Raw genomic sequence first — 27,754 nt, 5'->3', positions numbered from 1 at the left:
AAATCATCTCTTAAAGTTAATTATTAGATACTTTATTTGTTGTTACTATTGTAAATAGTATGTTTTTCCTCTTTTTTTCCACTTTCTGTTTGCTGATATAAGCTTTTTTGGTATATAGATCTATGTTTAGTACCTAGTTACTAAAGTATGATGATTATAATTGTGTCTTCCTTTCCAATGCTTACAGTGTTTCTTTTTCTTGCCTTACTATGCTAGTTAGGACTTTGACTACAGTATTCAATACAAGTGTTAACAGTGGGCATTTGTTTTTTGTTTTTGCTTTTAAAAAAATTTTTTTTTAAGATTAATTTTTTATTATTTATTTAATTTATTTTTGGCTGTGTTGGGTCTTAGTTGCGACATACAGGCTCTTTGTTGTGGTGTGCGGGCTTCTCTCTAGTTGTGGCATGCGAGTTTTCTCTTCTCTAGTTGTGGTGCGCAGGCTCCAGGGCACGTGGCCTCTGTAGTTGTGGTGCACAGGTTCCAGAGCACATGGGCTCTGTAGTTGGCAGCACACGGGCTGTAGTTGTGGCATGTGGGCTTAGTTGCCACGCGGCATGTGGGATCTTAGTTCCCTGACCAGGGATTGAACCAGCATCTCCTGCATTGTAAGGCAGATTCTTTGCCACTGGATCACCAGGGAAGTCCTAGCAGTGGGCATTCTTATATTGCACTTAGTTTTTAAAAGGAAGCGCTCCTTATGTTTTACCATTAAGAATAATCTTTGCTATAGATTTTTGATAGATACTCTGTAGGTTAAAGGTATTTCTGTTGCTATTTGGCTAAGATTTTGTATGTGTGTGAAGAATGAGTATTGAATTTTATCAGATGCTTTTCCTACATTTGTGGGATGGTCATGTGGTTGTCCTCATTCTGTTAATATGATGAATAACATTTATCAAGTTTCTAATGTTGAATCACCCTTGCATTGCTGGGATGAACCCAACTTAATCATGATGGTCTTTTAAAAAAATATGTAGTTGAGGGACTTCCCTGGTGGTCCAGTGGTTGAGACTTCACACTTCCACTGCAGGGGGTGCAGGTTCGAACCCTGGTCAGGGAACTAAGATCCCACATGCCATATGGAGTGGCCAAAAAAAAAGTGTAGTTGAATTTAACTTATTAATATTTCATTTAGAATTGTATGTGTGTTCACAGATGAAATTGGTCCCTAATTTTTATTTCTTATAGTATTGCCCTTATTTGATTTGGTATCTAGATTACACAAACCTTAAAGAATGAGGTGGGAACTAACCCCCCCCCCCATCCCCACCTCCCAGAAGGATTTGTATAAGACTCGAATGATAGGGCTTCCCTGGTGGTGTAGTGGTTAAGAATCCGCCTGCCAATGCAGGGGACACAGGTTTGGGCCCTAGTCTGGGAAGATCCCACATGCCGCAGAGCAACTAAGCCCGTGCGCCACAACTACTGAGCCTGTGCTCTAGAGCTCACGAGCCACAACTACTGAAGCCTGTGTGCCTAGAGCCCATGCTCCGCAACGAGAAGCCACTGCAATGAGAAGCCCGCGCACCGCAACAAAGAGTAGCCCCCGCTCCCCACAACTAGAGAAAGCCCGCTCACAACAATGAAGACCCAACGCAGCCAAAAATAAAATAAAAGAAAAAAAGTAAAGACTGGAATGATCTATTTTTTGAAAGTTTGGTTGAATTTCTGTTTGACTCTCTGGGCTTAGTGTTTTGGGAGGAGAGGTGTGGGCTTAGTGTTTTGGGGGGAATGTAAATTGATACAGCCACTATGGAGAACAGTATGGAGGTTCCATAAAAAACTAAAAATAGAACTACCATATGACCCAGCAATCCCACTACTGGGCATATACCCTGAGAAAACCGTAATTCAAAGAGTCATGTACAACAGTGTTCACTGCAGCTCTATTTACAATAGCCAGGACATGGAAGCAACCTCAGTGTCCATCAACAGATGAATGGATAAAGAAGATGTGGCACATGTATACAATGGAATATTACTCAGCCATAAAAAGAAACGAAATTGAGTTATTTGTAGTGAGGTGGATGGACCTAGAGTCTGTCATACAGAGGAAGTAAGTCAGAGAAAAACAAATCCCGTATGCTAACACATATATATGGAATCTAAGGGAAAAATAAAAAGGTCATGAAGAACCTAGGGGTAAGACAGGAATAAAGACACAGACCTACTAGAGAATGGACTTGAGGATATGGGGAGGGGGAAGGGTAAGCTGTGACAAAGTGAGAGAGTGGCATGGACATATATACACTACCAAACGTAAAACAGATAGCTAGTGGGAAGCAGCCACACAACACAGGGAGATCAGATCAGTGCTTTGTGACCACCTAGATGGGTGGGATAGGGAGGGTGGGAGGGAGGGAGACGCAAGAGGGAAGAGATATGGGGACATATGTATATGTATAACTGATTCACTTTGTTATAAAGCAGAAACTAACACACCATTGTAAAGCAATTATTCTCCAATAAAGGTGTTAAAAAAAAAAAGAACTATAGGGGATTGTATTTAGAAAGAGGAAAAGAAGGCCTCATCAATGAGGTGACATTTAGGTTGAGACTTGAAGTATGAGTGGAAGACAGAAGTTTTTTTGGTTTTTTTTGTTGTTTTTTTAATACTTATTTATTTGTCTGTGCCAGGTCTTAGTTGGTGGCATGCAGGATCTAATTCCCTCACCCCAGGGATCGAACCTGGGCCCCCTGTGTTGGGAGCACAGAGTATTAACCCCTGGGCCACCAGGGAGGTCCCAAAAACAAAAGCATTTTAGACAGTGGGAAACAGTAGGCCCAAAGTGGGAAAGAGCTTGCAGTTAACTGAAAGAATACTAGTTAGTTGAGGAGAGTGTCACCTCGAGGTAGGAGAGCAGGCAGGGGCTATACCTTAATACGCTAACATCTGCTGCGCATTAGTGAAGTGCTGGCCACTGTTCCAAGCACTTCTTGAGCAGTTTGTGCTATACTGACTCTCTGAATGCTGAGAGTTTGGATTTAATTTGAAGATGCATTGGGAAGCCATGGAACTATTACTCAGTGCCATGGTCCATTTTTAAAGATTACGCTGGCTACTTTGTACATAGTTGATTAGAAGGGGACAGCAGAGGAAATAGAAATGAGTACTAGTTGATGGTGGTTCAAGTAGGATATGAAGTAATCTTGGACCATGGTTCTGATGGTAGAGGTGAAGAGCAGTGGACAGATTTAAGATATATTTACAAGTCTTTTGTTGATGGCTTGGATGAAGGGAGAGGGTTGTGAGGGAAAGGAAGGAGTCAGATTGTAGAGGGTTAAAGAATTGAAGAGATGATATGTGTAGATAATCTGTGAAGTTATTTGTCAGTAAAGGAGAGCAGAGCTGTTTTCAACCTTATGTCTATCATTTTTCCAGTGGCATTTCTTTTTAAAAAATTCTTGGAACCAAATATATTTTTATTCTAGTCTGCCTCTCCAGATTGCAGCACCTTTTTCTTATCCCACACTTGACAGATGCTTAGAGGAGGAAAGTCAGTTGAAAAGTAGGCTAGCATTCTCAGCAGTTCTGCCCTTTTTCATCAAGATGTTCCTTGCTAAATCAGTCCTTGCTATTATCAGAGCAAAACAATTTTGTTCTATAAGTAAAGGTTTAATTCTTGAAGGAACAGCATCTTAGGAAGTCAGTCTCTGTGTATGTGTGTTGTGGGATTAGGGGTGATGGTCATATGTATTTTTATCTGTTAAGTCTCAACATGCCTTAAAAGAAAGGTAAGAATAGCTGAACCGCAAATTCAGTTCACCAATTGCTTTCTCAGTTGAAAGGCAAGTGATCAACTAAAAGATAAAATTGGTTGTGTAACTGAAAGAAAAACTCTCAGAAGAGATAGCTTGCTTTTTTAAATGTTTCTTAAATATATATAGGTTCAGCTTTTGAAACCAACTTTGACTGCAATTTTTTTTTTTTTTTAATTTACCTATCTATCTATCTATCTATTTTGGCTGCTCCGGGTCTTAGTGGCAGCATGCAGGATCTTCGCTGCGGCATGCGAACTCTTAGTTGTGGCGTTCATGCGGGATCTAGTTCCCTGACCAGAGATTGAACCCGGGCCCTCTGCACTGGGAGTGCAGAGTCTTATCCACTGGACCACCAGGGAAGTCCCTGACTGCAGTTTTAAGTAGACAGGGTCTTTCCTCATTTTATGAATCTCTAGTTTTCCACTATTTTTAAGGAGTGAGTAAAGAAGCCATGTATCAAAAGGGAGAATTTTGTGGACAATATGAAAATTAGTAAAGCAGAAATCAGAAATTAAAGTCAGATAATAGATAAGGATCATGGAATACTGTTTAAATCAGTGGTTCTTAAATTTTTGGTAGTTACAGAATCCTTTGAGATACCAAAGAAAGTTGAAGAATCTGGCCCCAGAAAGTGCACAGATACATGTGCATTCAGATTTGTACATAATCTTAGGGCATTGCTAAATCTGAAGAGCCTATGCAGGTGCCCTAGTCGAGAACACGTGGTCTGAATGGTAATCAGGGCTGAGGAGTAGAATGTGCCTAGAGAGCTTCAACATTCATACTGTGACAGTAATCTCTTCTCAAATACCAATCTTTAGGGCAGCCCAGACTCAATTTGTTGTTGTTGTTTTGTTTTTTGTTTTTTTTGTGGGTTTTTTTGTTGTTGTTTTTTGCGGTACACGGGCCTCTCACTGTTGTGGCCTCTCCCGTTGCGGAGCACAGGCTCCGGATGTGCAGGCTCAGCGGCCATGGCTCACGGGCCAGCCAAAAATAAAAAAAGTTATTTTGAATTTATGTGATTGTTTGCTTTTAGTGCTATCTTTGGAACTTAACCCTGTGAGATTAGAGTGTCCTGAAAAAATAAATTTAGCTAATCTAAGGATATTTGTGAGTTTATTTTTTTCAGCTGTTCAGAATGGTACCCATGGTTTTATATTTTAGTTTATATATTTTTACATTTGAAACCAACTAATACTGCTTAAACAATTAGAGTAATTTTACGATTTTCCCTAACTTTGATTTTTCTTTTTCTTTCTTAAAGGGAAACTATCTTAAGTGTCAAGTTCAAGTTTCCTGTATGTGTCTTGTCTATATCTGTGTATATCAAGTATGTGCTATTTAGCGTTTGTTTTTTTTTCTCATAGTGAATTTTCTAAAGCATTGTCTTGTTCAATCTTCCTTATAATTTATATACAAGAGGCCCCTAAAGTTAGAGGTGTAATTGTGTCAATAGAACAAAGAAAAGCAAACAAGCATAATTTAGAAGGAAAAAAAACTCTAGGGCTTCCCTGGTGGCGCAGTGGTTGAGAGTCCGCCTGCCGATGCAGGGGACACGGGTTCGTGCCCCGGTCTGGGAAGATCCCACATGCCGCGGAGCGGCTGGGCCCGTGAGCCATGGCTGTTGAGCCTGTGCGTCCGGAGCCTGTGCTCCGCAACGGGAGAGGCCACAACAGTGAGAGGCCCATGTAACGCAAAAAAAAAAAAAAAAAAAAAAACTCTAGAGAGAAAAGTCCCCATTTTTCTAAGAGTTGTAGCTCTCTATTGGCCTTGCAGAAGCCTCTGGTTCATTTTATTTTATTTTCTCTTAAAAATTTTTTTTTCTTTTTTAAATTATTTTTTTCTTTTTCTTCTGGCTCATTTTATTTTATTTTATTTGGCCGCACCACGTGGCTTGCAGGATCTTAGTTGCCCGATCAGGGATGGAACCTGAGCCCTCAGCTGTGAAAGCATGGAGTCCTAACCACTGGACCGCCAGGGAATTTCCATCTGGTTCATTTTCTATTGGGCTGGACAAACTGAATTTCAGTAACTCTATTCTTTTTAGTAAAAGTGAGACTTAAATTTTATAACTAAATGTGACTTGTTTTTCTTTCTTTCTTTCTTTCATTTATTTATTTTTTTGGCTGCATTGGGTCTTTGTTGTTGCACACGGGCTTTCTCTAGTCGTGGTGAGAGGGGGCTACTCTTCGTTGCAGTGCGTGGGCTTCTCATTGTAATGGCTTCTCTTGCTGCAGAGCATGGGCCCTAGGCACGCAGGCTTCAGTGGTTGTGGCGTGTGGGCTCAGTAGTTGTGGCTCGCAGGCTCTAGAGCACAGGCTCAGTAGCTGTGGTGCACAGGCTTAGTTGCTCTGTGGCATGTGGAATCTTCCCATACCAGGGCTTGAACCTGTGTCCCCTCCATTGGCAGGTGGATTCTTAACCACTGTGCCACCAGGGAAGTCCCGTGCCTTGTTTTTCTTACCCCTTGTTAGATATCTCATAATTACAGGTGTGTATGTATTTATATTTCTACACTCCCCGTCTCTATCCTCAGAAGGATTTTTTTTTTTTTTTTTTTTTTTGCGGTACGCGGGCCCCTCACTGTTGTGGCCTCTCCCGTTGTGGAGCACAAGCTCTGGACGCGCAGGCTCAGCGGCCATGGCCCACGGGCCCAGCCGCTCTGCGGCATGTGGGATCCTCCTGGACCGGGGCACGAACCTGTGTCCCCTGCATCGGCAGGCGGACCCTCAACCACTGCGCCACCAGGGAAGCCCCTCAGAAGGATTTTAGGTGACTTGCTTTCCACCTAATTAAAATTATAAAATAGTTGATGTATACAAAAGAATATATGTACCATGTGTAGGTTATAGAGCATAATGAAATGAAAACTTGTGTATCTTCTACTCAGCTTAAGCACTACTAAAACTTTTGAAGTCCCCATGTGAACCTTGCCTGATTATGTCCCCCTTTCTTTTCCCTCAGAAGTAACAGTGCCCTTAATTATGTTTATCATTCTCTTGTTTTTCTTCCTATTTCTATACACATATCCCTAAATGTTATCATGTTTAGTTTTGCATAATTTTGAGAGGTAATGTGAGGGGACTAAGAGCACAAATTCTGGTGCCAGGCAAATCTGCCACTTAACTAATCATGTGATTTGGGCTAATTACTTAACTTTTCAGTGCTTGTTTCCTCATTCATGAAATAGAGATTAAAAATAGAATCTACCTGGTAGGGCTATTGTGAGAATAAAATGAGTCGTTATATGCAAAGTGCACAGTGTACAGTGCCTGGTACGCATGCAGTATTCTCTGAGTTGTTAGTATTTGTATGAAGGTATCATAATATAAACAGTTTGCTTCCCTCCTCCCTCAACATTATGATTGTGAGATTCATCCATGTTGATAGTTAGAGCTGTAGATGATTTATTTTTACTTCTTTTTCTCTCAATTAAATTTTTTATTTTTAAAAATGTTTAAATTGAGGTCTTATTTTTATTTCTGCATGGTGTTCTAATAGTGTGAATATTCTGTATTTCTTGTGTTGATGGATAATTAGATTCTAGTGTTTATTTTACTGTTACAAATAATAAACAATGCTATGCAGACATTATCTTGCACACCTTCTTGTGCACATGTTTAAGAGTTTCTCTAGGATATACACCTAGAGAAGGAACTGCTGAGTTGTAAGGGTATGTGAGTCTTCAACTTTCCTAGACAATGCCAAATTACTTATCAAAATGGTTGCACTAGCTTATGCTCCTGTAAGAGTATGAGAGTGCCCATTGCTCCATATTTTATTGTCTGATTCTTTAATATTTGCAAAACTGACAGATGTAAAATGGTATGTAGTGTCTTTTAAAAAATTATTTATTTTATTTATTTTTGGCTGTGTTGGGTCTTTGTTGCTGCACGCAGGCTTTCTCTAATTATGTCAATGGGCTTCTCATTGTGGTGGCTTCTCTTGTTGTGGAGTTTGGGCTCTAGGCATGCAGGCTTCAGTAGTTGTGGTGCATGGGCTCAGTAGCTGTGGCTCGTGGGCTCTAGAGCACAGGCTCAGTAGTTGTGGCTCACGAGCTTAGCTGCTCTGTGGCATGTGGGATCTTCCTGGACCAGGGCTCGAACCCGTGTCCCCTGCATTGGCGGTGGATTCTTAACCACTGCGCCACCAGGGAAGCCCAGAGACAGTATTTCTTAACAATCTGTAAACTTGCACGTGAAACTCCTGTTAAAGTACCATTCACAGTAGATGCCTAATATTTATTATTTCTTCTTGTTCTTTTCTTGGTCTTTCCTGGGTAGAGCAAATTACCATGTGTGCTTGTAATCCTTCATACACTCGTATACTTAGGTATAGTGTTCAAGAAATCTATTTATCTTGTCAAGCATGAGGTTAATTACCATGAAAAGTATGATAATTTAGCTGATCTTTTGATTAATATTATAGATAAGATTTCCTATTTGAAACAGTCAAGCAAATACTTTTAGAAAACTGCCTTTAGTTCCAGCACTGGAATTTAGTATACCTTTCTCCGATTTAAATACTCTAAATCTGATTTCAACAGATATTATATCAGCAAATAGTGCATTTTCTAGAGCAGGCATGAAAACAAGATTCAGGAGCACTTCTAGTACTAACCGTCTGGATTCAGTTCACTGTCGTCTGCTGGATTATTATAGTAGCCTCCTAATTGTCTCCCTGCTTCATTCTTGTCCTCTTCAATCTATTCTTAACCCAGCGGCCAAATGTAAAATATAGGTGCTTCCTTTTAGAACCCTCTAGTGGCTCCCCATTTCTCTCAGAGGAAAAACCAAAGTGTTTGGCCCACAGGGTCCTATATTACTTTGTCCTGTGTAACCCATCTGGTCTCATCTCTCCTATTCTCTTGTCTTCATTTTGCACTGGACACACAGACCTTCTTTTGTTTGTCAGACACTCTAGGCAAGCTATCCCCTCAGGACCTTTGCATTAATTATTTTCTTTTTCTGGAACGCTCATCCTACTGCATGGCTCACTTTTTTAGCTTCTTCAATTCTTTGCTCAGGTGTTACTTTCTTAATTTAAAATTTCATCCCTGCCTCCAGTACTTCTAATCCCCCTCTTAACCCTGTTCATCTTTTTTTTTTTTTTTCTTGCGGTACTTGGGCCTCTCACTGTTGTGGCCTCTCCCGCTGTGGAGCACAGGCTCCAGACGCGCAGGCCCAGCGGCCATGGCCCACAGGCCCAGCCGCTCCACGGTATGTGGGATCCTCCCGGACCGGGGCACGAACCCGTGTCCCCTGCATCGGCAGGCGGACTCTCAACCACTGCGCCACCAGGGAAGCCCTGTTCATCTTTTTCTGCATAGCATTTACCACCTCTAACATACCACAGAGGTGGTGGTGTTCGGGTAAATGTTTCACAATTAGTTCTCCAAGTATAGTTCCAACATGAATGATGGTTGATATTTTTGCTTGTTTAGTGAGTAAGATGAAAGTGAAGCAATGAAGATGTGTGTCAAAATTTCACTCATTTGTCATTGACGTAAGAGACTTCTTTGCTGAATTGGATAATAGTTTTCAAGTAATGGAAAAATATTTCCTCAAAATTTTTGTGCTATTCACAATGTAATGGTTATAGACACCACAAACTTTTAAGTTCAATCTGCATCTTAACATTTTCTCCATCAGTTTCTTAGATCTAAACAATCACAGAACAATAAATCAAGCAGTGATTGGTAGTTTTTGCCAAATTCTGTAGTGTAAATACTTCCACCATGGCCGATTTCAAGTTATCAACATGAAGTCACTGAACTGAACGTGTTGTTGGGAAGAGATGTACAATAGCCCGGCATTAGATAGTATTTCTACCTTACAGATAGAAAATCATAAATAACCCCAAGAACATAGATAATAGTAAAATGTAGTTAAAAAAAAAGGAAGTGATGAATTTTTACCTTTGTTTTAAAGTAACTTATATAATTATAAGTTATTATATAACTTATATAATTATAACATATAATTTAATTTGTAATAAAGGCTATGTTTAGCACCCAGTTCACAAACTTGCTGAAAATTTGACAGTTGGATCTTGCCAGTCAGCACACCACTGTGAATAATCTGGCTATTTATTTTCTGTCTATCTCCTTCATAGAGGCAGGGGTTTTGTTCTGTATTGTTTACTGCAGCATGGCATGGTAGGCAGTCAATAAATACTTGTTGACTGAATTTTAGTTAAAATATTTGAGGTCTTTTATATATAATTTTAAATTCATATAAATAAATGAACTAAGTGCTGAGTGAAAAATAAATTTTGTCTTCAAATAAATTGAAACTTTTTTCTTCATTTTTAAATATGAAGTTTTGATTATAACTAGCATAAAATTCTTGTTTCTCTGAATTATTGACATAGATTATAAATAAAATCATGCTACTCTGAAAGGGATGGAAAGATTTTCAAATTTGCCTTGCTGAGAGAAAGATATCATGTGATCCCTCTTTTATAAAAAGAAAAAAATGAAGCGTATATGCATAGAAAAAAAACAAAGGAGAAAACTCTAAAATGTTGATGGAGGTTATTTCTGTTTAGTGGGATTACGGGTCATTTGTATTTCGTTCTTTGGATTTTTCTGTTTTTCTTGTTCTTTACAAGTCACATCTATTACATGATAAAATTATTTTAAAATCAGCTTCCTTATCATACCCTAGTATAGTATTTTAGTTGAACGAGGAGGAAGTAAAATATTACAAGTAGAATATACAGGGTGAAGAAAGAGAAAGAAGTGAGAAAGCCACAGAATTTTTGAAAGGTCTGATCTTCATAGGATTATGCAGGGAAGCACTGGGAGACAAGGCTGGACTGTTGAAGATCCTAAAGTTTAATGTCTGAGTCTGGCATTCAGGAGCCTCCACAACTTGAACCCAACCTTTTTCCAGCCCAACAGTTTTTGAACACATTCAAGGAAGAATTTTAGGAATTTTAATCTGGCACAACTATGTAAGGAGATTAGAGGAAAGGGGACTTGGAGTCCAGGGGCTGTTGCAGAGGTTCATGGATGAAGTGATTTTTCTGCCAGGGCAGTTAGGAATAGAAATGCTGAATGGCTGAATACCAGAGATATTGATACCTATTCCCACCCAGTAGCACCTATTGATGGACTTGGTATGGAAGAATTATGAAAAAGTGTCAGAGATGAACCTTAGAGTATGCTCTTCTCATTTCAAAGCTTTGATGGATGTAAAGGTGTTACGTAGAAATAGGAAAGTCAGGAAGAAGAGCTTGTTTGAAAGGAAAGATAAATTGATTTGGAGACATTTGAATTGGAGTTGGAAGTACAAGACTAGAAATCACAAAGAAGTCAGGGCTAAATATGAACTCTCTATGGGAGATAGAGAAAGAAAAGAATTTATGCTTATAATTAGTTGAATTTTAACCAATTAAAAAAAATCTCAGTTCAATATATAATCTGTTTGTGAATTCAGAGAAGGAAAGGTACAGTTTATCATGAGCTATAACCTTACATATTGACAGGGACATTTTTAGTTTGCTAATAAGGTGACTTATGTTGATTGATTTTCAAATGTTTACTAACTGCATTTATTAGAAAAACTCCATGTAGTCATGATATATTTTTAATGTATTTAGTTTGATTTACTAAAATTTTGTTTAGAATTTCTGTATGTATGTTCATGAGAGATATTGGCCTATCTATTTAAGAAGCTTAAATAATGTCTTTGTTTGGTTTTGGTATCAGGTAATCTTAGCCTGATAGAATGACTTGAGAAATATTCCCTCCTCTTCAATTTTTTGGGAAGAGTTTGTGTAGAATTGGTATGATTTCTTCCTTAAATGTTTGACAGAATTCACCAGTGAATCTGTTTAGCCCAGGAGTTGTATTTGTGGAAAGATTTTAAACTATAAATTCAGTTTCATTAATAGATATAGGACTATTTGGGGTCATCTATTTCTTCTTGAATAAGCTATGAAAGTTTGTAACTTGAAAGGAATTTTTCCATTTCATCTGAGTTGTTGAATTTATGGGCATAAACTTGTTCATAATATTCCCTTATTATTTTTAATATCTGTAGAATATTGGAGACAACACCTCTCTCATTCTTGATATTGGTAATTTGTATCTTTTTTCCCCCTAAATAGTCCAGCTATAGGTTTATCAGTTTTTTTAATCTTCTCAAAGAGCCAGCTTTTGGTTTCCTTTTCTCTATGTTTCTGTTTTCCTACTTTATTGCTTTCTGCTTTGATTCCTACTATTTCCTTTTTTTCTGCTTACTTTTCATTTCTTTGTCCTTTTAGTTTCTATAAGTAGAAGCTAAGGTCATTGTTTTAAGTAAGACCTTTCTTATTTTCTAATATAGATGTTTAGTGCAGGGTTTCTCAGTAGTGACACTATTGACATTTTAAGCTGGATAATTCTTTGTTGTCAGGGGCTGGCCTATGCATAGGATGTTTAACAGTATCTCTGGCCACTATCCATGAGATGTCAGTGGCATCTCCCCTAGTGACAACCAAAAATGTCTCCTCCAGATATTGCCAAATGCACAAGATTGCCCCTCCCACCCCCGGTTGAGAACCACTGGTTTAGTGCTATAAATTTCTAAGTACTGCTTTTGTTACATCCCACAAATGTTGATATATTGTGTTTTCATTCAGTTCAGAATACTTTCTAAATTCCTTTACAATTTCTACTTTGACCCGTGGGCTATTTTGAAATGTGTTACTTAGTTTCCAAATATTTGGCAATTTAATTCCATTGTGGTCATTCCATACTTTGCGTGACTTGGAGCCTTTTAAATTTGAGACTTGTTTTATGGCCCAGAAAATGTTCTGTATTGGTAAATGTTCCACATGCATTTGATTAGAATGTATATTCTGTTGTCATTGGGTGGAATGTTCTATAAATGTCAATCAGGTCATGTTGGTTGATAACTGTTGTTCAAGTCTTGCTGTTTATATCCTTGATGGTTTTCTTCCTACTTATTCTACTAATTATTGAGGGGGGCGTATATAGCCACTCTAGCTTTCTTTTGACTTGTATTAATATGGTATACTGTTTTCTTTCATTTTACTTTTAACCTATTTGTGTCTTTATATTTTAAGTGGGTTTATTTATTTATTTTTTAATTTTATTTTTATATTTTTATACAGCAGGTTCTTATTAATTATCTATTTGATACATATCAGTGTATACATGTCAATCCCAATCTCCCAATTCATCACACCCCCACCCCCACCCCACCCGCCACTTTCCCCCCTTGGTGTCCATACATTTGTCCTCCACGTCTGTGTCTTTATTTCTGCCCTGAAAACCGGTTCATCTGTACCATTTTTCTAGGTTTAAGTGGGTTTATTGTAGGCAGCACATGGTTGGGTCTTGCTTTTTTATCCAGCCTAGTGAAGAGCTAGTTAGTCTGTCTGACTACTGGGGGACTAGTGTCACTGCTGAAGGTACTGTCTCCCCTAACAAGTCTATTCCACATTTCAGTGGGGTAACATGTGGCGATGGGGGCCAACATTCAGGACCATGGTGGACAGGGTGGAGGGCTGGTGAGTACTGTTGTATCATCCTTGCTGTGCCTACCTGGGACTGGGCAGAGGCACGTGAAGGCAGGCCAACCCTTTGGGGACCCTGGAGGAAGCCAGCAACTGTGCCTGAGAGAGATGAGACTTTTGGAATCTGACTTACATTGTTACTGACCAATCAAAACATTCACTGGCCTTACTACTCAGCTGAACCAGTTGTTGGATTGTGGGAGGTCAAGGAGTAGATCCTAGGCTAGGGGCTCAGCACAGTGGCTGTTTACTATCTAGAATGCAAGCATTGCAAAAACGTAATCACTCCTATGGCTATGTTAATTCATACTGGCCAGTTATATGGTGTGTGCACCTCTATTTATTCATGTTTGAGTGTGCTGGGTTTAATTCTACTTACTGTATCCTAACTCCTATTAGGAAAAATAGGGAAATAATGAGATCATCACAAGAAAAGTTTCACCCGTTGTGACTGCTTATGGTTGCCCTGATCTCTTCCCTGAACTTCAGGCTTATACATATCTCCACCTAGAAGCCCTATAAACAGACCCCTCAAATTCAACAATTCAGTTTGCCGAATTCATCTATCCAGTTTACTGAGGCCTAAAACTTAGGAGTCGTATTTGGATTTCTCCCTCTGCCTCACCTTCTATAATAAATTCCTGCTCTTGACTTTCCCCATAAAGAGAGTCCTGTTGATCAAGCAAAGCTGAGTTTATTAAACTTACTGCAGCAAGGGAGAGCACCACTTTGACAGAGTCTTGGTAGTTAGGGGAAGTTAGGAAAGGGTATTTCCAGGGTTTTGAGATCTGGACTCACGTGGTTTAAGGCAGGTCCTTCAAGGTGGGGAACTGGTTGGGATGGGCAAAGTTTGTGACACAATATTTAAAATTAGTGGAGTTAACAAGAAAAGGTTCTTGAAGCAGTCTGTTATCCTGTCAGGAGAGCTGTTTGCCCTGATGTACAAATTGTTTGCCCAGATAAATTAGTTTGTAAAACTTTCCTGACACAGTGAAGCTAATTCTTGGCTTACAGTCTTACCATTTTCATTTTGGGCAAAATACTTTCCTGGAGCACAGTTACATCATGTTGACTCAGTTAACTCATAGATTTCTTGAATCTGTGTTTTGTTGATGCTGTTGCCTCTACCTGAAATATCTTTTCCCTCCTGCTCCACACAGTATGTGGCTAATGTTTGTTCTTTTAAATCTTAACTCAGGTAGTATCTCCTACAGGAATTGTTTCCTGAACCTAGACTGCTTCTAGGCCATACTGTGTATGATATTATTATTACATTCCCCATATTGTGCAGAAATTAACCTTTTATAAGGGAAGAGAGCTACCAAAAGGCAAGTTGTCTTACTAATTTCTGTATCCACTAGCATTAATAACAGGGCACATGGTAAGTTTTCAAACAGTTTTTACTGACCCAAACAAATTGGGTCAGAGGGGGGAAGACCGAAGGAATAGGAGATAAGAGGTGGTGATTTAACTTTAAATTAATGTGATTGAGACAGCGTTGATGCACCCGAATGTAGGAATTTGAGTAAGAGAGTAAGACTTAAGAGTACAATTAGGAAATGATCATATTTGGGGTAATAGTTTGTGTTGATTATTTCTCCAAGAGTGATAATGCAAAGAGAACACCAGTGGAGGACTGATATTTGGGGAATACCCTCAATGTGTAGGAGAAAGTAGAGGAAGCCCTCCAAGGCATCAGTAGAGACAGAAGTGAAGAAGATAAACCAGAGGAGTAGAGTCTGGGGACGGGGGAAGGCAGGGAGGAAACACGTGTACAAAGGAGAGCTGGAACTGTGGTGTCAAACTTTGCAGAGCATTTAAGGAATGAGAACTGTGAAAAGATTTTCTGAATTTGGCAATTAAGTTGTACCTAGTGACCTTTGAAAATTCTAGTAGAATGGGGATTTCATTTTTTAAAAATTTAGTTTGTAGGAAAGGACAAAATAAGTTGGTTCTCAGGTTTTATAGTTACAAAAATATATTCTTTACCTATATTCAACCAGGACTGTCACAAGGGGTATGATTTTCTTTATTTGGGAGTAAAGTTCAGTCTTGCTGAGGACCAATAGTAAATGTTACTTTGAATTAACTTTTTTTATTTTTTTCTTATTATCTGTTTTTTTTTTGTAAGCAAAATCATTATACATAGATTACTTGAAAACAGAATGTTTGGTTTCTTCCTTGTATTAATTATTATCTTAATTGCTAGGTTATTTTACAGGCCAGTGGTAGTTACTCATTAAGAAGTAACAAGCAAGATACTATCATTGTGTATTTTCACTTTGCCAAGTTCATTTTAGAACAATTATAATTAATATCACTAATTTTCAAAAATTTCCGGCTGTGAAACCCTTTCCTTAAACTTTTACATGGAACCCCAACATGTAAATCAGAGAAAGTGGAGCTTGTCTGTTTGAAGCTGTGACAGGGACCTGAAGCTCCTCCTGAGAGTTTTGTCCAGTCTTCTAACCTCCTTCTCTTCCCTTCCAAACAACTGGTGGTCCTGGGGACTCCTCTGTGGAAATCCTAGGGCTACCTAAAGCATAGCTCAAGAATCACTGACACATAATTTTCTTTGTAGAAATGCTGATTGCAGAGCGTTTTAGTACTGAAAGTGACATGATATTTAGACCCCCAAACCAACTGACACTTCCAATCTGTTCTCTTATTGGTCAGTAGAGTGGTACAACAATAAATAGCTGCCCAAGAGCAAATAAATTTTTAATAGAGCTATTTAGACAGAGGTTGGATGTCTTCCTCTAAGGGAAGTTGTCAAAGTAGTTCCTTTGTCAGTGGGAGGTTGGCCTACTATTAAATGCAGTCTCTTCCAACATCGATGATTCTCTGGTCTTGCATGTCTACATTTATCCTACCTAGTAAATATCATCTAATACGATGGGGTTTATTTTATCTTTCATTTCTTCAAATTTATAGTATGCCATATATATGACAGGCACTGTATTAGATGCGGGGGTACTATTTAAACAAATAAGTTTAAACAAATAAGATATAGCCTACCATAAAGGAAGTAGAAAATTGCTGTAAGTCTTGAGGAGTACAGTAATAGAGTTAAGCGGAGGGTGTTCATGGGATTCATATGAAATGCAAGGACCCAGACCAGATAGGGGCTTGTCAGAAATGATGCTATCTTCTATGAAGACTCTGAGCTGACTCTTTAAAGATGAGTAAACTTCAACAGAAGCAAATAGAGAAAGGTCTTTCTAGGCAGATGAAGGAACATGTACAGAGGCTCTGAAAGATAGCATGCCTTGTTTGGAGAACTGTAAGTAGTTTCATATGGCTGGAGCTTAGCATGTGAATGGGGCTGGTGAGTGAAGCCAGATAAAAAAAGGACTGTGTTTGCCATGCTTGGGCATTTGGACTTTATCTTGAAAGTGATGTGACGCAATTGAAGGATTTTAAGCAGAGTAATTGCATGGTCAGATTTGTGTTTTAGAAAGCACTCTGGCAGTAGTCAGGAGAACAGATCGGAATGGACCTCTCTTGGAAGCAAAGAGACCATTAAGTTGTTCAGCTTTTGCAATGATTTAAGCAAAACTGAGGATAGTAGAACCGATGTGGTGGGTGGGGGAATTAATTCAAGATACTAAGGAGGTAAGATCCATAGGTATTGGTCAGAGAAAGAATAGAAGTGAGGATGACTTTCAGGTGTTTGGGTTGGCCAGCTGGGTAGGTGTGTAGTCTTTTTTTGCTAAGAGAAAGAAATTAAAAAGAAAGGAATCATACAGGCTTTTTGCCTCAAGGTTCTTAGGGTGCCAATTTAAGCAAGGATATAGGTGCTTTTTATTTTCTTGTATTTGTATTTGTGTATATTTAAAAAATGTGATATGAAAATATATAACAGGATGTATTATCAAGGAAGGTTATGGAATTCTTTTTGGAAGTCTGTTAGATTAAGGTAGGCTCTCATTTAAGGTAGTTTAGGAATGAGTGATCTACTTAAAGGCAAAGGGATGGATTACCTTTTGTCGAGTCCTTTGATTGTTTAGTATCTACCTCATCTACTCTATAAATCAACTTTGAATTGAGAAATACTAAATTGATTTTTAGAAAATCCAGAGATTTTTACATTACCATTCATCTGTCAGAATTTTTACCTTTTAAGAAAAATGTGTGTTAAGATTGGCCTGTCTGTGTAAATTAGCTAATTTGGTAATAGTTCTGCTGTGGCATTATGAACTTTAAAATACAAAATGATTTTTCCTCAGAATGCAAACTTTGATTTTCAAGTCTTTCGTTGGTGTTATGTGGGAATTAATGTTCCATCCCTTGTTATTTAACACTCCTGACAGAGAAGATGTTTCCTTTATATAGCTTTGTCACATCATTTTCTCAAGTTAGGATCACTTTTTTAGGCTGGTTGAGGTGCTTAAATCCCTCATGGAAAGAATGAGCAATGCTCCTTAATAGAAAACTGAAGGTATTGGTTTCAGATTTTGAGATTTGCCCTATAAAGAAACACTTAATCATTATGTTTATTCATTGGCTCTTAAATGCTCCATTGTTTCTTATCAGATAAGTCTTCCTTCCCTGTAGTTTTGTGATTTCTACTGTACCTTTGAAAGCATTAGAGAAGTGCCTCTTCCAGTAACAAAACAAAAACACTGACTGTAGTTTAATACTTTTTAATTTACAGAGTTAATGATGAGACTGGGACCTTTGTCATCGAAAACTGTTAGATTACTTTCATATCTGTAATGATTATGAATATGAAAGTACATTCTGATGTCATACTACTTGCAAGAAATTTCTTCTTTAGAATAATGTAATCCTAGAACTTTTTCTTCTTTAAGTATGTTTAAAGGAAACTTTATTTCTTTTTATAAAATATCTTTTACAAAAGGCTATTAAAGTCCCTGCTTTGCTTAGTGTCTTCTGATAGTAAGCCAAAAAGATCCCCAAATTTCAGTGTTCCAGAATGTTTTTTTGTTAATAAGGATCAAAGTTTTCAGAATATTTTCAAAAATTGTTAGCAGTTTATACTTTGGCTACAGGTACACTTTTCCTTATTCAGGAGTTAGAATGGATTTGAGAGGTAGATCAGGAGGAATACTCATTGGATTATTGCAATTAAAGTGCTTGAAAGTTCTTAGAATAACATCTCTTCAGATCCTACAACAGTTTATTGTTGTTTTACAAGAATAGCATTGTCTTTTCAAAAAGTGAAGTGATTTGTTTGTTTGAACTTAGAGTTACTCTAAGAGGAAGTATACTAATTGCTCATTTCCCCCTAAAACAAAACCTTTAATTTGGGATACTAGTAATCCAAACTTTAAATATGTGAGAAAGTAATAACTTCCTTTTCATACTTCTTTTACAGCTTGTAAAAATTAAAATGAATAAACTACGGCAAAGTTTTAGGAGAAAGAAAGATGTTTATGTCCCAGAGGCCAGTCGTCCACATCAGTGGCAGACAGATGAAGAAGGAGTTCGTACTGGAAAATGTAGCTTCCCAGTTAAGGTAAGAGCTCATGTTTCTATAAATCCAGATGTGGAAAAGAATTGATAGTTTATTATATGTGAAATTCCATTAATTAGGGCAGTTAAAAGAAAACACTCTGAAAGCTAATCCCTTTATATTCTGCTTCAATGGTAGAATTAGTAAGAAGAAAAACAGATTATAATTAATGATTTTTCTCTTTATATTTAAATAAGAATTTCTTGTATATAATCTGGAATCACTACAAATAAAATCACTTCTTTTTAAAATTTAATTTAATTTTATTTATTTAGTTTTGGCTGCGTTGGGTCTTTGTTGCTGTGCACGGGCTTTCTCTAGTTGAGGCGAGCGGGGGCTGCTCTCCATTGCGGTGCCTGTGCTTCTCATTGTGGTGGCTTGTCTTTGTTGCGGAGCACTGGCTCTAGGCGTGTGGGCTTCAGTAGTTGTGGCTCATGGGCTCTCGAGCGCAGGCTCAGTAGTTGTGGTGCATGGGCTTAGTTGCTCCGCATTATATGGGATCTTCCTAGACCAGGGCTTGAACCCGTGTCCCCTGCATTGGCAGGTGGATTCTTAACCACTGAGCCACCAGGGCAGTCCCAAGATCACTTCTGATGAGAATACTAATCCTGAAATATCTAAAAGTCCTGAATTATCAAGAATCACAAGAATCAAATTATCTTCAACAGGATATGCTTACTAAGTGGTGGGACAGAGGAAGCTGGCGTCTGCCTTCTTAAATACAGGCCTGGTATGTTCTAGAAAAGCTTAAATGGGAAGAGTTAAGTCAAAAGGGATTTCCTCTTTAATCTTGTAACTTTTAATCATATAGAGGTCATTTAAACTAATGCTGTCATTTATCAGATCAGAAAAAGGAAGCTTAAAGAGGTTAAGAACATAGTGAAGATCTAGAGAAGGGGGTGCCGTGCAGGTGCTTTTTGTTACTGCTACTTGAGACTGGAGAAGAAGGGTCTATATTTAAGGTCGTGGAAGAAATAAACGTACATGCTATATATACCGCTTAGTGAAAAGAAGCAATTAATAGTAGTATAAGCATGCTATGAGATGTATTAAGTATGAGGACAAAAAAATAGAAGGAACTACAGCAAAATGTTAATATCTTGAAGAAAAAAATTTAGTTTAATATAAAGTGTTAGCATTTTTCTCTATTTTTTGTATATTCTTATGTGTGAATATTCTTATTGTGATTTTCTGCTCCTTTTTACTGCCTCAGTACTATGATTGAAACATGGACTGAAGTCTCAGAAAGAAAAACAATCCATATGGTAGGAAAAGTGCTTTTGAGAATCTGTAGGTTAAATTAATACATGATTTTTAAAATACACAAATTATCCACAGTCTGTCAATGATGAAACATTTTACTAATCACTTAGCTTTGTCTACGCAATTTATTTGCTGAAACTTCTTTTACAGGAGTAATAAACTTAATATTTAATTTTAAATGCTTAGTATGATATTAAAATACAAACAAAACAAAACACCTCTCTTACATAAAAACTAACACTCTTCTCTATTACCCCACACCCAGCCAAACAGTAGGTTCAATTTTTTTTTTTTAATAAATTTATTTATTTATTTTTGGCTGTGTTGGGTCTGTTGCTGTGCACAGGCTTTCTCTAGTTGCGGCGAACAGGGGGTACTCTTGGTTGCAGTGAGCGGGCTTCTCATTGTGGTGGCTTCTTGTTGCAGAGCACAGGCTCTAGGCACACAGGATTCAGTAGTTGCAGCACACAGGCTCAGTAGTTGTGGCTTGTGGGCTCTAGAGTGCAGGCTCAGTAATTGTGGTGCACAGGCTTAGTTGCTCCGTGGCATGTGGGATCTTCCCAAACCAGGGCTCGAACCCATGTCCCCTGCATTGGCAGGCAGATTCTTAACCACTGCACCACCAGGGAAGCCCAGTAGTTTCATTTTGATTATACAAATTGAGTATTAAGTATATTGAAGTGGGTACTGTTACACATTGTTGATTGTTTGGAGGATACTTTGCAGCCTTATAGGAGGACAATTTGGAAATATCAGTTAAAATTTTAAACACACTTTTCATTTGACCAGCAATTTTACATTTAAGAATTGCATTTAAGTACATCCATAGATATACACTGGCATGAGTGATCATTCTAGCAGTTTGTTTATAATAGTAAAAATCTGGAAACAAGTTAAATGCCATCATTCTGGGATTGGGTAAAGAAATTATGACATCAATTATGGGGAATTCTTTGACACTTAAAAAAAGAATAAGGTAGATCTGTATTCACATATTTGGTAAATTATTTTGAACACCTGCTATGTGCCAGACAGATGCTAAGTGGTAAGCAAATAAGATACAGTTCTTGCTCTTGTAGAGTTTATAGTCTCCTTGTGGGAGAGATAGACTTTAATTAGATATTTGTGTTAATAATATATGATTACAAACCGAGACATGTGCTTTTTAAAACTTTTTTTCTCTCTTTTAAAAAATTTTTATTGAAATATAGTCGATATACTACAATGTTGTGTTAGTTTCAGGTATGAGCAAAGTGATTCAGTTATATATATATTCTTATCTTTATATTCTCTTCCATTTATAGGTCATTATAATTGAATATAGTTCCCTATGCTATACAGTAGGTCCTTGTTGGTTGTCTATTTTATATATAGTAGTGTGTATATTTTAATCCCAAACTCCTAATTTATCCCTCTCCCACCCCTTTCCCCTTTGGTAACCCTATGTTTGTTTTCTATGTCTGTGAGTCTATTTCTGTTTTGTAAATAATTTTTTTAAAAAAATTTTATCTTTTTTTTAAAGATTCCACATGTAAGTGATGTCATATGATATTTGTCTTTATCTCTGTGGCTTACTTCACTTAGTGTGATAATCTCTAGGTCCATCCGTGTTGCTGCAAGTAGCATTATTTCATTCTTTTTTATGGCTGAGTAATATTCCATTGTATGTATTTACCACATCTTCTTTACCCATTCATCTGTTGATGGACAGTTAGGTTGCTTCCATGTCTTGGCTATTGTAAATGGTGCTGCTGTGAACATTGGAGTGCATATATCTTTTTGGATTATAGTTTTCTCTGGATATATGCCCAGGAGTGGGATTGCTGGATCATGTGGTAGATCTATTTTTAGTTTTTTAAGGAAACTCCATACTGTCCTCCATAGTGGCTGCACCAGTTTACATTCCCACCAACAGTGTAGGATGGTTCCTTTTCCTCCACAGCCTCTCCAGCATTTATTATTTGTAGACATTTTGATGGTGGCCCTTCTAACTGGTGTGAGGTGGTACCTCATCATAGTTTTTTTTTTTTTGCGGTACGCGGGCCTCTCCCTGCCGCGGCCTCTCCCGCCGCGGAGCACAGGCTCCGGACGCGCAGGCTCAGCGGCCATGGCTCACAGGCCCAGCCGCTCCGCGGCACGTGGGACCCTCCCGGACCGGGGCACGAACCCGTGTCCCCTGCATCGGCAGGCGGACTCTCAACCACTGCACCACCAGGGAAGCCCCTCATCATAGTTTTGATTTGCATTTCTCTAATAATTAAGTCAAGCATCTTTTCATGTGCTCTTTGGCCATCTGTATGTCTTCTTTGGAGAAATGTCTGCTTAGGTCATCTAAGTAGACATTTTTGATTGGGTTCATTTTTTTGATATTAAACTGTATGAGCTGTTTGCATATTTTGGAGATTAATCCCTTGTCCATCGCATCATTTGCAAATGTTCTTTCCCATTCTGTAAGTTGTTTTTTTGTTTTGTTTATGGTCTGTTTTTCTGTGCAAAAGCTTTTAAGTTTAATTAGATCACGTTTGTTTGAGGTAAGTGCTTTTTCAAAGGGAATCTGGTTCTGTAAGAATGTGTAACAAAAAACTTGACTTAGACTACAGGATCAGGGAAGGCTTCCCTGAGAAAGTAAAGTTTGACCTGATATCTAAAGACTGTGTAGGAATGAATTAGGTACAAAGATAGACAGAACATTTCAAAATTATGGAACGTGTATATACATAGGCCCTGGTCATGGGAGGAAAGAATATCAAGGAGCTAAAGGAAAGCTGTAGTATAGGAAGTTAGATGAACCTGAAAAGAAGTAAGGCAGAGCTTTGTAGGCCATGTTAAGGATTTTAGGCTTTTAGAGTAATGGGAAACCATTAAATGGTGTGTTGTTCATTATTTGTTTATTTTATTATGATAAAATATACATAACAAAAAAGTTTAATAACATTCATATTGTTGTGCAGTCATCAGCACTATCTATCTCCAGAACTTTTTCATCTTCCCAAACTGGGACTCTAGCTGCAGTTGTTTGGAGGTCACCCATAGTGGTTAAAAGGAATCTGGTGAAAGATTGCTAATCCAGAGGGGAGATAATGGTAGGCTGGACTAGGGTGGTGACTGTGGAGATGAAAAGAAGTAAATTGGAAGATAATTGAGATAAAGGCAACAGGAATTGGAGACAGATTGGATCTAGGAAATGAAAAAGGGTAGTATTAAGGATGATACCTAGTATCTTGTCTCAAACTGATAGAGGTAATGATCATTGATATAGGAAACATGAAAGAATATTCTCTGCATGTGCTTATACAGAATGATTTTAGTGTATTATTAAGTGATAAAGACAAGGTACAGAGCAGTTTATATAGAATGATTCTGTTTATGGTTGAAAAGAAAAAATCATGTATATGCTTATATATATGTAAGAAATATCTGTAAGAAGATGACACAGGTAATTCTGAACTCTGAATGGTAATGAAGGATTGGGGATCTTTTACTTTTCAATATATATCCTTTGGAACTAGTGACATTTTTTATCATGAGCATGTATCATATTAGTAATAAGCATATAATGTATATATATATATTTTTAAAACCTCATTCACAGGATTCTGAGAGACTCGTATACAGTGTTGAAATAACTGTAGTAAAGTTAATTGAAGCACTTTTAATTGCCTATGAAATATACAACTTTAAAGTATTTTATGTGAGATAAGTAAGGCTCAGTATCTTTCAGTGAAGTTCTCATTTGTCATAAGAAACAGCTGGTTGGGATGTATTTTAGAGGTAAACACAGAAGATAAGAGATTTGTATCTTAGGCAGGTAGGGCAGCTTATTTAGGGTGTTTTTTGTTTTTTGGGGGGTTTTTTGGGGGGGTTTTTTTTGGTTTTTTTTGCGGTACACGGGCCTCTCACTGTTGTGGCCTCTCCCGTTGTGGAGCACAAGCTCCGGGCGCGCAGGCTCAGCAGCCATGGCTCACGGGCCCAGCCACTCTGCGGCATGTGGGATCTTCCCGGACCGGGGCACGAACCCGTGTCCCCTGCATCGGCAGGCGGACTCTCAACCACTGCGCCACCAGGGAAGCCCCTTTAGGGTGTTTTTGTTTGATCTTTTCCAAATGGTCTTTTGAAATCCTTTCTACAAGATATTCATCCTCTCTGCTGTGTTGTGTTCCCCTTTCCTGCCTTCCTTCCCAACCCACCCTATCCCCCCTCATCCCATACTCTTACATACAGGTGACCCAGGATAGAATAGGAGGATCAAAACCTGAAATTCTTTTCCCATAGCCTAGAAATAGATGCATTTCCTCAGTCAGATATAACTGGGCAAATGATATCTTATCTGGGCTTGCCTTAGAAACCACTGAATTCTGAACGAGTAATGGATTGGTATAAATAAATTTCCCATGTAGGCAACTAGTAAGGTGGTGGGCATGCTTACTGAGGGAGAACATGTTTGGGGGTAGAGAAGATGAGTTCCTTTTGAGGTGCATATGAGACATGCACATGCAGATCCCCACTGACCACAAAAGCTCCATGAGCTTTGATTTTGAGGTTACAAATAAACTTTAGTGAGTAGGTGAGTTTGCAAATATGGAATCCTCGAATAACAAGGGTTGGCTATATATAAATTAACATTAGAGTCATGAGTAAGTAAGACTGCCTAGGGGAAGTGAGAAGAGAAGAAGGCCTGGGACAAACATAGAAAGGACAGGCAGTATAATAGGTATCTTCAAAGGAGAATAAGAATGAGTAGCCAGGGCTTCCCTGGTGGCACAGTGGTTGAGAGTCCGCCTGCCAATGTAGGGGACACGGGTTCGTGCCCTGGTCCCGGAGGATCCCACATGCCACGGAGCAGCTGGGCCCGTGGGCCATGGCCGCTGGTCCTGTGCGTCCGGAGCCTGTGCTCCGCAATGGGAGAGGCCACAATAGTGAGAGGCCCGCATACCGCAAAAAAAAAAAAAAAAAAAAAAAAGAATGAGTAGCCAGAGAGATAGAAGGGAAACCAGGAGAATGTGGTCTCAGAAACCAAGGTTTCAAGGAAGAAGAAAATGGTCAAGTGCTGTAAAGAAATCAAGTAAGAAATGAAACTTCATTAGATTAAATATTTGAAAGTGTTGCTGACTTACAGTGGAGTCTTGAGGATGGAATCTAGGTTGAGTGGATGGATGCAAAATAAGGAGACAACAAATCTAGAGATTACTAATCCAAGAAGTTTGTCAGACAAGGTTATGTGATGCGGGGAGGGGTGGAAGGGGCAATATTGCAAGAGGTAGAAGGGAACTTTGGTGGTAATGGCTATCTATTACATTGATTGTGATGGTGGTTTCTCAGGTATATGCATGATTCAAAAACTCAGCAGATTGTGTACTTTAAATATGTATAGTTTATTGTATGTCAGTTATACCTCAGTAAGGCAGTTAAATTTTGTTTTTAATGAAGAAGTCTGTCTTCAAAGGAGACCAGAAAGGCAGAGTAACAAAGGGAGTGTGAGGTTGAAAACCTGTGTGTGTGTGTTGGGCGTGGAGGCGTATTTTGTTTTGTTTTTAAAAATAGTTTTATTAGATAATTTGCGTAAAATGAAGTTTACTCATTTGAAGTGTGTGAATCACCATGGTTTGATTTTGTGTTGAATTTTGTTTTTAAAATGGGAGAGACTTGAGCATAAATAAAGGTCTTTACAAAGAAGCATGTGGAGAGTGGATTCGTTTTATACTGGAGGAAGGAAGCTGCTTCTATTTTTAACAATAGCAAAGGTGAAAAACAGGGTAAATGCACTTAAATTTATGGTGTTGGTGGCATGAGATTGATGGAGTTCTATTCTAAAGATGTATTTTCTCACGGAAATAGGAAGTGAAGACATCTGTAGAAGAGAGAGGGGAGAAGTTGTAGAATTAGATTGGCATAGCTACTCTAGAGAATAGGTGATACAGAATATGCAATTACTAGAAATAGAGATGCAATTACTAGACACTAATCAAGTGAAGCTACAGCTGGTTTGGGCTCTGCCATGTATGTTTAAATAAACTGGTGCCTGTGGAAGTGTAATAATTTAGTATTAGAGTAGTGATTAATTAGAGTTAAGTAGGTTTCAAAGCTTGTCTTGCAATTCTGTCTACTAGTATAAGAGAAACTATTAATAACAGAATCCAGCAACCAAATTAAAGAATAATTTATGTCCTCACTCATTATTATCAAAAGATAAAGATCGAGGGAGCAAATACCTTTTATATCAGAATGGGACAGCTCTTTACAAACATACACACAGAGACTTCCCACTACTTTACGTTGGCTAAGATTGAATCAAATCAAATCCATAGTTGGAAGCAAAGTCAAGAAAGCAATTATTTGGTTTTTTCAGCCTGTACCATGGAGGCAAGCTCTTCTGGCAGGGAAACCATTTGAAAGAATGGCTGTCATGTAGGCAACTAACAATGTCAGCCACAGTCACTATATCATATATAATCTTCTAAAGTATCTGTCCTCTCTTTTTTTGTTCTTTTTCCTACTGCCACTGCTTTAATCAAGTCCTCATCTTTGTTTTCTCCCTCAGACCATTACAAGAACTCCTGACTGTTTTTCTTGCTTTTGATCTTGTTTCCCTTCCAAACTATTGTCTTAGTGCCTAATAGTGATCTTTCTAAATTGCACATATGGTTATGTCACTTACCTGCTTCCTGTCCTCCAGTGGCTCTGTAATAAAATTTTGGAGAGGCATCTAGACTTCTGTAAAAGCATATTCTTTTAAGCCAAACTACCTGAGTTGAGTTTGATCTATGCCAGTTATTATTAACTATGTGATCTCTCTTAAAAATTACTTAACCTCTGTTGAATGGATAAAGAAGATGTGGTATATACATACAATGGAATATTACTCAGCCATAAAAAAGAATGAAATAATGCCATATGCAGCAACATGGATGGACCTAGAGATTATCATACTATATGAAATAAGCCAGTGAGAGAAAGACAAATGACATATGATTTTGCTTATATGTAGAATCTTAAAAAAAAAAGATACAAATGAACTTATATACAAAACAGAAATAGAAGCACAGACATAAAAAATAAATTTAGCACCAGCTTCTGGCAGCCACCGATCTATTTTTCTCTTCTGTATTTTTGCTTTTACCAGAAAGTCATATAAATGGAATCATATGATATTTTGCCTTTTGAATTGGCTTCCTTCACTTAACATGATGTACATGCGATTCATCTATGTTGTTGTGTTTGGCATTTAATTGAAGAGTAGTATTTCATTGTATGGTGTACCACATTTTATTTATTAGTTCTCTAGTTAGAGGAAATTTGGGTTTGCCCAGCTTGGGGGGATTACAAATAAAGCCTATAAATATGATTGTATAAGTTTTCATACAAATATAAGTTTCCATTTTAATAAGGTAAATACAAAGGAGCAGAATTGCTGGACCATATGGTAAATCTATGCTTAACTTTGTAAAATACTGCCAATTTATTTTCCAAAATGTCTCTACCATTTTGCATTCCCACCAACAAAGTATAAGTGTTACAGTGATTCTACATCATTACCAGAAAATGGAATTGTCAGGTTTTTAAAGTTCTAATTATTTTGTCTATTCTAAAGATATTTGGTTGTATCTCATTGTGGTTTTAATTTGTTTTTCTCTAATGACTAGTAGTGTTGAGCATCTTTTCATGTAACTATTTTGCCATTCATACTTTTTTTGGTAAAATTTCTATTCATATCTGCTGCCA

At 38.0% G+C, this 27,754-nt stretch overlaps 1 protein-coding gene across 6 annotated transcripts in view; it reads left to right on the top strand.

Annotated features, from left to right (window-relative positions):
* Window positions 1-27,754, top strand: part of NUMB (NUMB endocytic adaptor protein) — a 173,501-nt gene that overhangs the window by 89,289 nt on the left and 56,458 nt on the right. For all 6 annotated transcript variants that reach the window (XM_081229754.1, XM_081229755.1, XM_081229756.1 and 3 more), the window contains one exon: window positions 18,635-18,775. In XM_081229754.1, the coding sequence (XP_081085880.1) occupies window positions 18,650-18,775 (126 nt within the window). In that variant the 5' untranslated portion in view covers window positions 18,635-18,649. The remainder of the gene's footprint in view (window positions 1-18,634; window positions 18,776-27,754) is intronic.

The sequence above is a fragment of the Mesoplodon bidens genome, assembly GCF_964165515.1.
Source record: "Mesoplodon bidens genome assembly, chromosome: 3".
In the NCBI taxonomy this organism is placed as follows: Eukaryota; Metazoa; Chordata; class Mammalia; order Artiodactyla; family Ziphiidae; genus Mesoplodon; species Mesoplodon bidens.
This window is presented reverse-complemented; position numbering and strand designations above follow the sequence as displayed.